This window comes from Amblyomma americanum, chromosome 4 (genome assembly GCF_052857255.1).
Source record: "Amblyomma americanum isolate KBUSLIRL-KWMA chromosome 4, ASM5285725v1, whole genome shotgun sequence".
In the NCBI taxonomy this organism is placed as follows: Eukaryota; Metazoa; Arthropoda; class Arachnida; order Ixodida; family Ixodidae; genus Amblyomma; species Amblyomma americanum.
Genome location: NC_135500.1, coordinates 58,921,035 through 58,937,164, shown reverse-complemented (window position 1 = coordinate 58,937,164; position 16,130 = coordinate 58,921,035). Strand labels below are relative to the sequence as shown.

Genomic DNA, 16,130 nt, shown 5'->3' with positions numbered 1-16,130 from the left:
CCTACGCGCAATAGGCAATGATAGTGTAGTTTAGAGTCTCCTATTTACTCAATAAAAACATAATTTAAGCTGTTTTAGTTTGAATGGTTTTGCAATATTCTTGTTGGGGAGGATCTACAATGCAAAAACTTCCTACCTTTATGCAGTCATGAAATATTTTGTGAAATGCAGTCTCCTGGGAGACGGCGTCCCCGAGGTACTCAGAGCGGTAAGGGATACAGCTGTCACATCGGATATGACTTAGGACATCGTGCGCTTCAGTCAGACATGTCACCGGAGGACAAATGCGTACTCTACGCAGACAAACGGCACCAAAACAACTTAACCAAACTATTGGCGACATGCTTGCCATTTAAGTCGGAGCAAAGCACAAGACCAGGGAAGTCATTCTGGCCTACGCTGTCTTCGCCTACAACACCGCAGTGCAGGAGACCACCAAGATGACAGCGCCTAGGCTACTCCACCGGAAGGACGCAAAGACGACGCTCGGCTCTACGCTGCTAAACGTTAGCGAAGAACACAACGGCGACGTCACCGCATACCTTCACCGTACAGAGAAAGCCCGACGGCTTGTCTGGCTACGCATCAGACCAGCAACGCAGTGACGCCAAACGCTATTACCTACGAAGACGCGACGCGGAATACAAACCAGGTGAAGGAGTCTGGGTTTTAACGCCGTTTCGCCGCCGTGGATTTAGTGAAGACTTGCGGCGCTACCTTGGCTCATACAACGTTATTCTTCATCAAGCATCTGAAGCAGAATTATATGACTGAAACTGAATGTTTCTTAGTTCAGCTGGAGTAAAAACATAATAAGCAAAAATCTTTGCACTCTTAGGCTCCATGATAGCATTTCTAAGGATACCAAGAGTAGGTGCTGTCATAACATTTAACGGCTGTAACATATATACCATGAGCCAAGGTTCTAGAGCCCTTTGGGCTAACCTGAGGCAGTGAAATTCTTTGCCTGCTGAGGGAAGTTCACCGCCAACAAGTTTTTCTGCTGACCGAGCAGCAGAGCAAGCAAAAAAAAAAGGCCAGGAAGCTTTCTGAAGAAACGCAAATGATTCCATGTTCTTCGACTCTATTTTATGTAAGCATGTGAGAGCATACTAAACTATGATTAGGCATGTGGAATTATTTGTTTTGGTTTTATAAACAGAGACAACGCCAAAAGTTCCCTTATGTCTAGTCCTCAAAGAAAAAAAGGCAAAAAATTTGTGCTCAAATTGTTTTAGATAGTTTTGGTTGAGTCAAAATCGCAGAAATCAACGATAAAAATTATATCAACAGTGAAGCGCCATCTCTATTGGTTTTGAGAAAAGTGTACTTAGACATGCCCTAAAATACATGGGAAGGATAGGGCTTACTCTTTCCCCGTGAGCGTCTCCCATGTTTTTCAAGTTTCTTTCGGTTACCACATTATGCTCACGGATGTGCGATAGAGCATATTTCCATTTTAAGTGCTTAATTTCGCTATCTTTAGTTTTTCGTTTAAGCATCGGGTCAGCGCTTATTTAAGAGGAGAGAGTGGTTTGGGTGTGGGGGGGGGGCGGTGATGGCGCGACTGTTATTATTGTTTATTTGTTCTTGTCCATTTCAAAGCGGCTGGCACGCGTTTTTTCACTTCGTTTGTAATGCGAGATGCCATCAGATTTATATCCAGTGACCGCAGTCATGCGCATATGATTCCATCTTTACCGAGATCGTAGTGGTTACTTTGTGCGCCGTATATCGAAACGTATTTTCAACTTTAAACTGAGCGCGATCGAGAATGGTGCTAATTCTCTTTTTCGACAATAGACGAACACGTTGATGCAAACGCTGCACCAATTTGTTTAAGCATTGTGGGAGCAGCTATAGGCCCAAAAGAGAGTTCGCTTGCCGCGTCCATCTATCTGTTCGTCTGTGGTTCACAGCGTTGTCACCACCACGTGAAAACATCTTCGTAAAGTACACCAGGAACGGTACACTGCGAATTATATACCTCTGCATAGTGTATGGGAAATATTTCATGGTTTAAAATACGCGTAAAAGGGCAAACTGATGACGAAATAGCACAATGACAAGCGCCTGTCAAGCTTGCGTCTCATGTTCTTCCGTTTCTTCTTACGCAATTTTTCACACTTGTATTGTAATCAACTTGCATAACTTTTTGCCCTTCAAAGCAAAATATTGCAAGTCGTACGCTTTAAATGAAATGAGACGCTCATCATAGGGCAGCAGGAGCATTTGGCGCTTATTGTTGGAAATATGCCGTCCACTTGACACACTCTGCTAGAAAATTTTATTCCCCTTACCAGGCTGGTCTCACAAGACAGGCAAAATTTCATACTTATTTTACTTCTCCCCGTGGTAGCAACATCGGTGTTGAGGTACAAAAATACAAACAAGTGATGAGGACTCGCCTACTCTCGCTGCGTCTCATCTTGGGCCAGATACTCTCAGTAACAGAATTGTCATGACGCGATAAACCTGAATGTTTCATAACTGTTGAAAGCGACGTAGTTTTACCTACCAACCATCCCAGTCGTATCTGCAGGCGGCAGCCGCAGATGAGTACCAGCAGATGACGAGGAGTGCAAGAAAACCTTTAAGAGCGAGCTGTTCGTCCACCTGACTGTTTGAAAATGGAAGCAGCTGCGTCGATATGAAGCGCAGCTTCGCGTGTGAGCAATCACGAGTCACTGAAGTTTTTACGCATGGCAGAGCGGTGGAGCGTTGTCACATATATTAAGGAGCCTAAATTAAATTTTAAAGGATAGAGGTGTGAAGAAGACGACGTGGATTAAACGAAGAATAAAAAAGAGGAAGAAGAAGCATTCGGTGAGGTGGAGAAAGATGATTGGTGGAGAAGCATACGGTGACGTGGAGAGAGATGATTGGTGCAGAAGAGAAGAAGACGACGACCAGGCTTACGTGGACTAACACCGATGCTATAAAAGGGCGAGTGAGAGCGAGGCACTGGGGGGGAACAGCAGAGAAGCGAAGGCTCCGGGGGCTAAGAGACACATCGGCTGGAAGAGAGCGACGCCGGCTACTGCTCCGGTGAGCTCGCGTTTACGGCATCGCATCGTGGACCTCCTGCCGTGCCTGAGCCCGTTCCGGGGAGTCAACGGAGGACGCTACCACCTGCTACGGCCAGGGGCGTCTCCAGCGCTATTGCCACCCATCCGGGTGGTGCGCCCAACGCCAACACCGGCATCACCTCCACGGGCGCTTGGACCGGGACCTTATACGACTCAGCCAGCGACGCCGCCAGCAACGCCAGCCCAAGCACGCTGAACGCCGCCTAGACACCGGCTATGGGATCGATACAACGCCGCAGCCGCACCGAACCAACCGTGAGCACGAATGCCGACCGCTAATAGTAGAACGCTAGTAGTAGACGCTGGTAGCAGTGTGCCCGGGTCGTGTGTATTTATAGTCTTTGTGCTTTGTGTTAGTTTTATTAGTTTTGTGTTCTAGTGTGTGTGCCACGTAGGGTTATTAAATGTGCGTTTGTGTGGGTACACTCGTCGCGTAGTCCATTCTTTCCGTCCGAGTGTTCTTCGGGGAGATCCGTGACAAGCGTATTCGAGAGCTTAATTCTAGCACAGTTTCCTGTACATCTCCGTTTTATCTTCCCAACACCGTTGTCTGAAACGTGTTGCGAGCCAGACGAAAATCACTGCTTCGCGAAGAATGAGTTCGTTGCATTTCATGGCCACTGCTCCTATCTTTGTGCTGCACGGCGTCTATACGTTCGTGCACGTGGCGCATTTTATAATTATTTTGGAAGCGCCTAGCGTTTTCACACAGTCGGTGAAGCCAGCTGCATTTGAATTCTTGCAACACAGAATGCCTAGGCGAATTCGTGTGCAAAAAAAGAGAATTACTTTTCCAAAACAAGAAATAAACATCGACGTCGCGAAGTTCTTGTTGTTGTTGCCTCCCGCTTCCTCCTCTTATGTGGTGAAATGTTTCACTAAAGAAAACCGTAGCTGAGCTTTTGCTGCGATAAGAGCTCGGCATCAATGCAATTAATAAAATAATTAGCTTGCCTTTCCGCTAGCGTGAAAAATCCGCGGCGTTTTGCTGAAACAGGGGGTTCTAAATGTGCCACACACGTTTTCACATTATTCTCCACAGTAGAACATAATGCGTGTAACATGGTTATTACCGAAATGACTCATACTCGAAGGTCAGTAAAAATCAACTTTAACAAGTTTCCTCAAGTCTCACAACAGGGCAAGAGAGCAAAACTGAGACGGTTCAAGTCCACTGGTCTGATTGAAGACCCTGCATGTATGCTTTCATGTTGGCATGCTGCCAGAAATATTAACCAATTTATCTGAGGACCATTTTTTGCCTCGCGGAAGTTGCGTTTCATGCAATCACAACTCCAAAACTGTTAATGAACCAGTGAAAAAAATACTGGATAGGTGGTAACACAGGTTGAAAATTAAGCGCATGGGAAGTGACATGAATCGTACGTTTAATGATTTCTGTATGCACGCTATTTCAAATTTAGTAGGCAGCACTGATGACAGTTCGAACTAGCACAGAGCGTTTCTCTGAACAAATTATCTGCTTGACCAGTGACGCACATAGTATTCTTAATCATTTCTGTGTGCATGTTATTTATAATTCAATCCATAGCATTGGTAGCAGTTCTAACTAGCACAGACAGTTATTGTAACCTCTTTTTGAAATTTTTTCCTCTCTTACCAAAGCTGGCTACTTGCCTTCACTTCTGTATATGCTTTTGTTAATTCTTGCCTTTATGATGCCAAGACATGGTATATTTGCTGCCATCGCTATTGGTTTGTTCGCGCGACCAAACTACATTTTACTCTTTCTCTAAGCGTAAAAATAAAAATTGCGAATAATGAGCCTAGAGAAGGCAAAATTATTCAACTCCTTATTTTTGTACCCATCATTAGATTCAGTTGCAGAAGAAATCGAAAGGTTCATGCCATCAACTGCGTACCTGACTTCAAATACCCTTCCTTGTCGTAGAGCTCGGCACTTTCTTTGGGCCTCTTGTAGTAACTCTTGACCGCAGATGGACTGCGGTAGCAGATCTCTCCTGCTTGATGTGGTCCTAGTTTCTGACCGGTGACCACATCTACCACCTAGAATTTGACAAAAAATGGCATCACAGAGAAGAGCTTTGTATGTGCAAGACAATTCCTGAAAACCACCAAGCAGCTTCCAGCAAAGGTTTCAAATGCGTTCAATTTTTTTTATATGCATAGCCAATGCCCACGTACGTACGCGTAAAAGCATATTTCGTATGGCTGGCCGGTACAGTCAATACTAAATGTAACCAGTCGAAACTTATCGCGGCGGGAATGCGTCTATGGCGGGACGGTGATGGTGCTGTCGCCAGTCCCGATCAAGTGTAAGGACAACATACGTAAGGTGAACTTGGCGACATCTCTATCTTCTGGGTAACATTAAATATCCACATAGCATAAAAAGCGGTGTAGGAAACGTGGTTTCTTTTGACATAGGAGAGGAGGAGGGGGGGGGGCTTTAATGGAACAGGAGAGGTCTGTCTGGTTGTCTGCCTGGCATGCTACTCAAGTTTGGCATAGATGTTATGAATAAATACCGCTGGCTATGCGCGGTTTCGTCGTTCGGCACTGAAATATATCTGCGAGCAGTGGATACTCAGCAGAGGGGTAATGTACGATGCTTTCTGGGGGCGTTGGAAGCGGCTTGCGCCAGAGTGTAGTACACAGGGATCACTGGGAAAACCCCTGTCCTGTATTAACCACCATCTGCTTGACGATGACTATAGCTGCTGGGTGCTTTTGGGTATCCTGAGAATAACCTTGCGCCACCTAAGTCGGCAGTAAGTACGAAGAGGCAAGTTTAGACTCCACTTTTTTTGCCTCACATTCCTGTCTATTTCCCAGGCTCATGCTCGTCCTAAAAAGTCAGCAAAGGCACTGGGTCACTAGCAATACTTTTTCTTTTGTACCGCTACCGCTCTGACCCCTCCAACACCAGTGGCCCCGAAGTTTATGCTAGTCTTGTACACTCCCTCTTGTACTGTCCTGTGGCTCCTCAGCCCCCTTTCTTCCTCCCTCTCTCATCACCAGTCCTCCCCAGGTTTACCTGGCTAGCTTCTTCTTGTGGAAAGAAGCAGCTCGTCTCGGTGTGGCAGCCGAAGCGCATTCTTAGTGCTGTTACTTGGAGCGCATTGTTAAGTATTTCTCAAAAAGTAGATGCCTGTTTCTGGAAATTTTAGCGTCGGCAAATATTGGCCACTATAAACCACAAATGCAGCGATGCGGTAAAGCAAGGAACTTACAGGATGCACCAGTAGGATCATCTATGAAACTGAGCGTCGAATTTCTTCAAGACCTCTTGAAAATTAAAAATATTTGAAAAGCTACAGACCGCTTATATCCCTGGGCTTCTTGTGCGTGGCAACTGGCACCAGAGTTAGGTCAACGGAAGACTCGAAGCAGATATGGCGAGAAGAAAATTTTTGCAGGACAAAAAAAAAAACGGATTTGTGTCAACAGCCGCCTTTAAGGTAAACCCGAAGGATCCAACACGCCGAGTTCATGGGAAAAACATAATACATAACTCTGTGGAAACAACAGCCGTCCTTCACACTTTGCACGAACAAGTTAACATATTTCGCACCAGAATTCGTGAAATATAAACGTGCGCGCAAAGCTCAGTCATTCTGAGTAAAGCCGAAATTTGGGCAAGTTGGTAAGCATTCATGGTGGGTGAACAGCAGTCTGCATGGGTAGCAAGAAAATATTTGTCAAAAACGAGCCAGACATGGAACAAAGTCTTTCTCTGTCATTGAATAATTAAAACAAAAATTATTCATATTGTCAAGTACAGAGATTAAGGCGTGACAAGTGAAGAGAGATGCTTCAGCTTTCTTCTGTTTGCCTACTATGTTGTGGCAGGAAACTACGAAGAATAATTATTTTATTGTCTTAGGACGTGAACCTGGAAAGCACAATGGCAACCCTGATAGGCAACAGAGATAATACTACAGCCTCTGCAATTTAGCCACTGTTAAAAAGCGGTGGAAGATGGGACACACGAAAGGAAGTACACACAACACAAGCGCTTACTCGCAACTGATTCTGTTCGAGGAACCGGCCCTTATCTCTTTTCCATTCCAGAATAACTTATAAGGACCGTTTTTCGAAGAAAAATCAGTTAGGAGTGATCGCTTGTTTGTGTGGTGTCACGTCTTCTATCGCTATCTAACAATGAAACAGTACAAACACGCTCAAATAGCAGCCTATGTCACAAAATTCGGCGCATTTTCGAAAAAATCCGTGGCTGCGCCTAAGCAATCGCGACCACGCGCGGTAAAGTAAAACAAAAAAAAAACAACGGGGAAGAACCCCCGGAGAGCGCGTAAACCGTGCGTGGGCTTTTCACTCAGCTCGCCGGCGGGGCGCCAAAGTATACATAGACACGCGCGGCGTCGATTCTTCTCGAATGTTGGAGAAGTTTTTGCTGGTTGTCGACAGAAAGGGGGTAACCTTGACCGCACCAAAGTGATACCCTCTCCCCTTCGCTACAGCACCGATGACTCAGCGTGCCGCGAATGACCTAGATTGTTCTAGAAGGTGGTTTCCGCGCTCGACCTATGTTAGTGCACTTTAGGTGCAAAGGTTCTGTTAAATTGCAGTCTCTCTCCATTGTTACTTTGCACGAGTTGCATTGTATTTGTAAATTACTTTGTATGTGCTCGTACAAGTGATTGTGAAATCTCTGTATCGTCTCTTAGCTGTATAAACTGTTTTGTTTTGTGAACCTTTGGCTCCGACCCATTCTCTGGCTTGCGACCGGCGAAAGCCGGGCACCAAACGACCAGCCCCCTTGTCACTTGGTAGCTGGTCTCCGGCCTAGCTTGCCACGCTCAGTCGAGGGCATCTCCTTTGTGACCGAGACCGCTACCCGCACACGCTCTAAGGGTGTCTGGTAGCGCACGCCAAAGTGCGCGAAGTGGTGACACCCCAATTAAATGCAACTTATGAGGCAGTCTGGTATGAAAATAGCAATTTCCTCTTGCTCGAAAGATACTGGAACCCACTGAAGAAACATAACTGGGCTGAGTAATGGTTCACTGGATATTAAATGGGAATTGGGGGTGTAGTGAAGAACTTAGAATGTTATTCGGGAAAGGGCAGTCCTGTCGAAATATTTACTGAAGTGGTCTCCTGGAAAAATCACGTTGACATATCTTTAAGGTGTCTGGTCCAGATGAGCGTTGTAATGTCGTCTTAGATACTGCCTAATGCTAGCATAAAACGACTGCGCATGCCTTACCTGCAAGTTTGACACATTCGACTCATTTGCGCTCTAAAAGCTCTTCAGTTGTCCAGTTATGCCATAATGGCTGGTAGTCAGATCACTGCTCTGCAGCACCTATCAACAGGTTAAATGCGTGAACCTGCTCTGGAATTTCTCCAAATAATTCCCGTGGAAGGATTTGCACTTTGCATATTTACCGTATAATCTATGAGGTGCCGTTTATCTTTCCTTTCTTCATTCGTCTGTCTGGAAACAGGCAGGAAACAATGCCCACCAACGATTCCCTGCTAAGCTCCTAAGCGAAGGGTAGGCTTCTTCTTTCGCCATAAAGGCGCGTTATGCCACGCCATCGATAAACAGCAGTGCACAAGAACGTACCTTGACCTCAACCATTGTTGCGGGTACGCCAACATCAGTTCCGGTGTGCGGTGTACCGGTTATCGGCTGACCAGTAACGATGCCACAAGATTCTGTCATGCCGTACAGATTCAATAGGTTCTGGATGCCGACAAAGGCCTTGCGGGCTGCCTCTGCCGTGGAAGTTGACAGCACACTTCCGCCCACGGCAATGCCCTTCAGGCTGGGTAGACCCCGGCCTGTACGCTGCATCTCTAGCAGCAGACCTTGCAGCTGGAGCGGGAACAGCAATGCCGCTGTGATCTGCGTAAAAGCGGAGATTCATACAATGAGCTATGTGGCGGATGACCCCGACTTACGAAAAACGCGCCTAAACGCGCATGAACTTGAACGTGAACACTGCAGTTAGAGCGTATGAAGAATTGGCAATTACATTTTTTTTTAAATTTTTCACTGCCGCACGCCCTTATTGATACGTGAACCCTAAGAATCTCTAATATAGGGCTGTAAGACGTAGCTTGACTGAATATCCAAAATAACGAGTCGAATATCTTCCTCTTCGACCCAATGAACGAATCAAATAGTGGGCATTTTAAATTGTTACCGAGGAGTTTATTAAGGTTGTGAAGTATTCACAAAGCTTCAGAATGACTTGAATAATATAAATTAGGGGGATATTCCGTGCTACGCATCGATCACACCACGGCGGGAATGCATGCGTAATGCTCAATGCTTTCACCAAATGCATACACAAGGACCGACACAACGAAGTTTGTCGCTAAAAAAAAATTCATAGACTTCTCAAATTTGGCGGACTGTAAGCACGCAGCGCTGACGTAGTGTGTGCGATATGTCTGCTTATAATAATGGACTCCCCTCAGCGGTTCGGCGCAAGCATTTTTTTTAATTCAGTTATTTTCCAAATATGTCACGGTCCCAGTTGAGGTCGGTCTGTCGGACGGAGGGATACCGGCATATTTATAGCCACTTTATGCACATGACGAGCCACCCAGACACGCAAAAACTTTCCACTCGAAGGGAGAAACGCGGACTCTACAAGCACGTGTGGCTGCGGTCCAGAGGGCGTGCGAGGGAGGCTACCAACTTGTGTTAGAACTAACAAAGAGCCCATGACAAAGAAAACCCGCTACGCGTTCTAAAAGCATGAAAAGCTGCACCCTTATCACGGAGCGTACGTTCAGTCATCTCGTGAGAACACTGTGCATTCATAAAGAATAAAATTGATCTCGTACGCTGTCTTTTATATAAATCCTTGCTTTCATTCTTTTGCTTTGCTGCATGAGAAATCAGAGCCAGTTTTTAGGAACGCTGTCCTAAATATTGTCACGCTTTTTGGAAGCTATGTAATACGTAGGCAAGTGCATTTTTTCATTAGCCCCTGTAATCTCAATGCCAGATAACAGGGGGTATTGGGGGAAATTGTTGCTGCAGCAATCGTTTGATCGCAAAAACCGTTCGAGCGTCTGTTGGTCCAGCTAACAAGCCTCGTGCTGTGGCAAAATCAAAATTCTGCCGTTCATCAAGGTGAGCCCACCATGTCGTCTCCGTGTAGACTCGCCTGACAGGAATGCTGTGAAGTTACTTGGACTGCCAGCTCCTCAGAGTAGGTAAACAAGATTTTCTTCGAAAGTGGTGAACTCGATACATACATGTTTCCCTCTGCAGTCTGGCAGACATGCATGCGCGCTAGAGACACCGCATCTTCAAGGGAAGCGTCAACATATTGCATAGCTTTGGCCAATAATATCACCAACACTGCCTGGATGGAAGTGTTTGAAAACGCCGTTTAAAACACGCAATCTCAGCATTAAAAAGTGCACAGGGGCTTATTGCTATGTATTGCTGGTCGTATATTATGCCAAGAGAACGGAGGAAGGCACAAATGTGCACAACGTTTATTACAAAACATTGAATTAAACTCTTTTCGACAAATATACAATTGTGTTGTCAGACAAGTAAACAAATTGTTAAAAATGCGTACGTAATTCAGTCCTACATAATATTTTCAGAAAAGTGATCAAAGCCGATAAAAAGCAAGTTCCAAAGCACACGAAAAGTTTTCGCGCCTCCGTTTGGTCACTGCCAGATTGTCGTCTATGTTTGCACAATATGCTTCTAGAACAGAAGAAGGCACAGCGGTATGTACTCATTATTACAAATAAGTTAATTATCTTTACAAGAAATACAATTGTTTTGTCAGATCGGTGAAAATCCTTTCTTAAAGCACAGAAGACAGTTTCAAAGAAGACGGCAAGTCTAGCAACTCCATTTAACGTGCCGCATTTTCAGCATTTACAGAATGGAGTACAGTGGAAGAGTAATGGTGCGTATTCGTAAACTATAAGCAGGTGGTAGTTTGCGTCTACATTACAATAAGGCGCTGTATTTTCTTTATGGAACCGATAAACCGCGCTTTAAGGTCCTAATCTGACTCCGAAAACGGGAACCGCCGTTCGAGCCTCTAGATTCACCAAGAAAAATCTAACAGTTTCTGAACCCGACTTGGCCAGAACTGTCGATGCCTCTAGGCGTGGACGATATGTGAAAGAAATGGCACAACGGTCGGTGCCAATTTAAAGAGACCAAGATAAATTGCAGCTACATACAGAGAGGCGCTGAAGAAAGGCGGAACTTCGAAGAGTTAAGAAATGAGTTTGTTGCGGATCTAAAAAATATTACCGACAACAACTCTGCTAAGACGCTAAATCAAATGAAGCAAATGGTGTAAAAAAGAATTACTCGGCATTTCCATCGGCACAAGTAGCATTGATCGCCTACTGAACCCGCGCGGCTGCTCCATAAAGTTAGTGACTCAGAGGCCGGTCGACAGTGTCAGAGACGATGTCAAACGCAGCCGCAAAGAACACCCGCAATGGCTGCTGTGGGAAGGACCCCGCTTGTGCAGGTTTTACTTAGATGAGACTAAGTATAACATGTGGTGTTCGAGGAGTTTCGGCCGCGCGTTTAAGGGACAGCGTCTTATGCGGATGACTGCTGGCACCAAAGCAGCAAACCTTACATTATCGCCTGCAAGTCAACAAATGGTGTCATACATTCAATGACTGCTGAAAAAGCTCACCTGGCCATGTTCAACGAATTTTTGAGCGACATACCAACACGTATCGAAAGTGAAGAGCCTGGTTCGAAAGCTGTGTTTATTTTTGACATTTCTCCCGCTCACAGCCATCCGGACAGGCAAGCCTGGCCAGTCAAATGCTCTCGATCAAGCGCTTGCCTCCTTAAAGCCCGTTATAAAGGAAGTGTATTGTAAGTTCAATTCCGAAACCAAAGATCTCCTCAGCGAGCAGAGGGACATTGAGCTCGTCACTCCGGTCGGGATAACTAAAAAGCTGCATCGGCGCAGTTGGTTGCTCGGCGCTGCTCGACACTATATGCAGCAAATACAGCGGGTAGAGTGCGCTGCTTTCGACCGCCATAGCTTTTTCTTTTATACCAGCAGCTTTGCGTGAAGACGATATGTAGAAAGTGTGGGGTCGCACTGTTAGCCACCTAATGTCCTCCAGAAAATAAATTGCATTTCAAATATAGGCTGTTCAGTGCTTGTATAAGCCTAGACTGTTAGCAACCTACACTGCAAGGATAGCCGCCCTGGCAAATTAAGCACTGCTGCTAAGATGATAATACTGAGAGGCGAGCAGATAATCTTGTCCTAGGTTGTAAGCTCAGGTATAGCTTCGCCCACTTTGCCGTGTAAAGCTGAAAAAGCGGTAAGTAAAGAAATGTTACTCTGGTTCTATGAGTCTTCCCGTCTGGATCAACTCTGCATTACGCTACTGCCTCTTGTTTTTGTTGTTGGTGTTGAATCATGATTATATCTTCATAAATACATTCTCTACCGGTTGCGATTTTATAAGAACAGTCAGCTGTTGTATGAAGGGCCTATTTGGCATCAGAATGCAGATCCAATGCATCTAACAAACCCATAATCAGCAGTGCTTAAGTAGCCAATTCGAACACGACTGTCATATCTATTTGCTGGTCATGCCTGTACGCTGAAAGCCGCGGGATTTGTATCAAATACTCATGTTTTACAGCTGCGCGTGGCTTTTGGTTATGAGGAAATGGGTAGAGTGCATGCGGGTGCGACGATTAGGCATCGCGTGTTCTCAAAAATCGTCTCAACTGCGCTTTATTCCTGGCATTCGTGTTCTGAGCTGCGGAGTCCTCTGCCTCATTCGTTCTCCGCATGGGGATTAAATTGGACGGCACCCAAATTAAAACAGCTGGGGCTTGTATTATTGCGTTGACATTCGGATTAAGTTGGGTGGCGCCGGCATTAGTCGAGTTGGCGTTTAGATTAAATATGCTGGCGCTTAGATTCAGTGTTTTTCACTCGGATTAAATTACAATGCGTGCAGATTTAATCTGTCGGCGCTCAGATTATTTCCGCTTGAACTAGAATTAAATTAATTGTGCGAACCTTTAGTTTATTCCATTTCGTCAGCAGTAACAAATGCAAATTTTCTTTTCCGGTTAACATGGTGGCATTATAGTTCGCGATAGATTGAAGACAAACTAAAATTGACATTATCGATAGATTTAGGCGCTTTAAGACAAAATAGCCTACCTTCACAGATAGCGGAGTTTTAAAAAAATGGCGGTGCTTTAGCTCTGGTTAAACCTGGAGTGACGCGATAGCTACAGCCGGCCGAGTGGAACTTGCTCAGTTGAATTTCAAAGTCAGTCTTTCGCCGCTCCGTTTCGCTGGGCGTTCCTTCTTCATCCAACTTGACACGGCGCATGCGCACAGCTGTTGCAGCTCGGCTTTGCCGGCCCTAGCACCGCCGGCAGCAGCAGCTGCTCCACACCACGTGGCCAACCACGTGACGAACCACGTGACCAACCACGTGATCAGCCGCGCCGCCAGCAGCTGCTTCACACCACGTGACCGACCACGTGACAGCATGCCGGCCCAGCCACGGGGTGGCGGCGCAGCCACCGGCACGGCACCGCCACGCAGAAAGCTCGAAATGCTATCGTAATGTAGTTATCGCTACAAAAGATATTTAATAATAAAATGGAAAGGGACACATGTCGCCACTAGCAGCCATTTTCGCAACGAATCTGCGGTGCCGTTACTGCGGCATTTTCGCGCGAATCTCTCAGGGTATGTTACACCGCTCTTCACTGCGAAACGATAATAACGTAATCCTTCTTTTTCTTGACGTCACCAAATTGAATCCAGTCGAGGGAAAATAAGCCGTTTGTTTTGAAGTCCAGTTTTCGCTTAAACAAAAATGATAACTGCTGCTGAACAATAATCATCTTGCCAGCAACAGCTATAGAATCGACTTTTACTCAGAGCCAAAGTCAGAAGGAGTTGTCCTCAAGCTACCAGTGTCGTGTCTTCCGGTACCTATAGCTTAACTTCATGAGTTACGACACCGCTAGAGCTTTGCTGTTTTCGGTCGCACACCCCACACCTGCTCATCTATTTCGAAACATATTTGGACGAAGACGAAGTTGTTCCAGACCAGAACGCTATCTCTTTACCTCTGAAGTTTTATCGTTTTTTTCCACAATCAGGGAGGCGCCGCTCCCTCATCGTGACGGCGATGGAAGTGGAGGACGTCAGGCCTCCTCTGGAACCCGGTGGGTCGGCGGCAGCCGCCCAGAGGAAGCGCTTCCACCAATCGAGCAAGGCAAGCAGCCAGGCCACAATGCTGCACTCAGCCACAAGCGACGACTCTTCGGCGGACGACGGGTTCGTCCCAGTGATGAGCAAGAAAGCCAAGAGAAGACTTCGTAAGAGTGAGGACTCATCCTCATCAAGCACATCTACCGTCATCACGACGCGTGGTGCATCGGCGCATACAGTCCTGTTTACGCCTGAATCGTTCACCGACAACCTCAACCTGCTGAACAGACAGGCTACGTCGGTGTTCCTCGAGGCTCGCGCCCCGGGGGTGATCAAGGACGTCAGGATCAACAGCCGAAGGAACCTCCTTGCCATCGATGTAACGGAGCGGAACTCCTTGGAGAGTCTAGCCACCATCAAGAAGATCGGAGACATTCCCGTCCGCTCTCTTGTTCTTGAAGACAATGGCACAACCGCTGGCGTCATTTACGACATTGATGCGAACATCCCTGACTCCGACCTGCCGATACTCGGTAAACCAGCGACGAACAACATCGAAATAACCAAGGTTCAGTGCCTCGGCAAGTCAAGGTGCGCCAAGCTCACTTTTAAGGGCGATTGTATTCCATCGCACGTGAAGGTTGGCCACTTTCGACATGCAGTTCGCCCATTCGTCCCGAAGCCGCTTCAGTGTCGTAAGTGCATTAAAACTGGTCATGTCAGTGGTGTTTGTAATAACACCATAGCATGACCGCGCTGCTCGGAGCCACATAGCGGTGACATTTGCCGCGCTACTGTCTTGAAGTGCGCCAATTGCCTTGGCCGTCATGAAGCTTCTTCAAAAGCCTGTCCTCGCCTGAAGAAAAAACGAGCGGTGTTGAAGCAAATGGTGCGAGACCAATCAACGCGGAGAGAGGCCACAGCTACGGTGCGTCAGCGTGGCTCTCGTCGTCGAGAGATCTACTAAACAAGCGGCTAACAGCGGCAGGGAAGCTCCCATCGCCCCTGCTACTTGTCTTCCCCCTCCACCGAGTAATGTAAGCCCGGTGACTGGCGAAGCCGCAACGAGTGCTTCAGAGGTCAAATGGCCACCTCTGCTGCAGCCACGCTCGACCTTGGTGTTTGAGCAAGCACCACGCCCCAACTGTTTCACGCCTATAGCTGAGCGAGTCCAAGGCAGAGACCCAGCCCTAGGTGAGGAAGTGCAGGTGTTCGCCATCTTGAGGTCCCTTAGGAACGCCATGCGTGTGATGCTGTCTAGCTTTCACTCGATAGCAGCACGGGATGCATTGCAGGTACTGGACGCGCTAAATCCAGTTCTTTCAGCTTTCCAGTAGGAGACACAATGACTCTCCCAGCGTTACATTCTGAAAGCCAAGTCAGAGAAGCGCCAATTTTCCAGTGGAATGCCCGTGGACTCAATTCCCGCATTTCGGACATTCGCGAATATGTCTATAAACACAGATTTCCAATCCTTGTGATTTGTGAGCCCAATTTACAAAATCCCATCCAAATTTCTGGCTATGAAGCGTTTGCATCCTCCACGCACAGGGGAAATAGCAAGGTCATCCTCTACATTCGAAGGGAGCTTACTTACGTGCACCATACGGTTCCCCCTCACGACCATAACCAGTAGGTCTGTGTAGCGGTGAAAAGGCGCACACTGACGTTTACGCTTGTGGGCGCGTACTTATCTCCACTAACAGGTTTGACGCTGACAGGCTGAGGGACTTGTTGGCTGCAACACCTGGGCCTTGGATCGTCACTGGTGACTTTAATGCGCATCACGTCATGTGGGGAGGCATCCGGATGAATTAGAAGGGAAGAAGTCTTGTCTGTTTCGCATCTGACCACGACCTACAAT

The 16,130-nt window shown here is 46.6% G+C and overlaps 1 protein-coding gene across 1 annotated transcript in view; it reads right to left on the bottom strand.

Moving 5' to 3' along the window:
- Positions 1-16,130, bottom strand: part of LOC144127977 (putative 4-coumarate--CoA ligase 1) — a 76,733-nt gene that overhangs the window by 8,416 nt on the left and 52,187 nt on the right. The window contains exons 7-8 of the mRNA XM_077661006.1: positions 8,668-8,949; positions 4,973-5,117 (exon numbers count right to left, since the gene is read on the bottom strand). Of these exons, the coding sequence (XP_077517132.1) occupies positions 4,973-5,117; positions 8,668-8,949 (427 nt within the window). The remainder of the gene's footprint in view (positions 1-4,972; positions 5,118-8,667; positions 8,950-16,130) is intronic.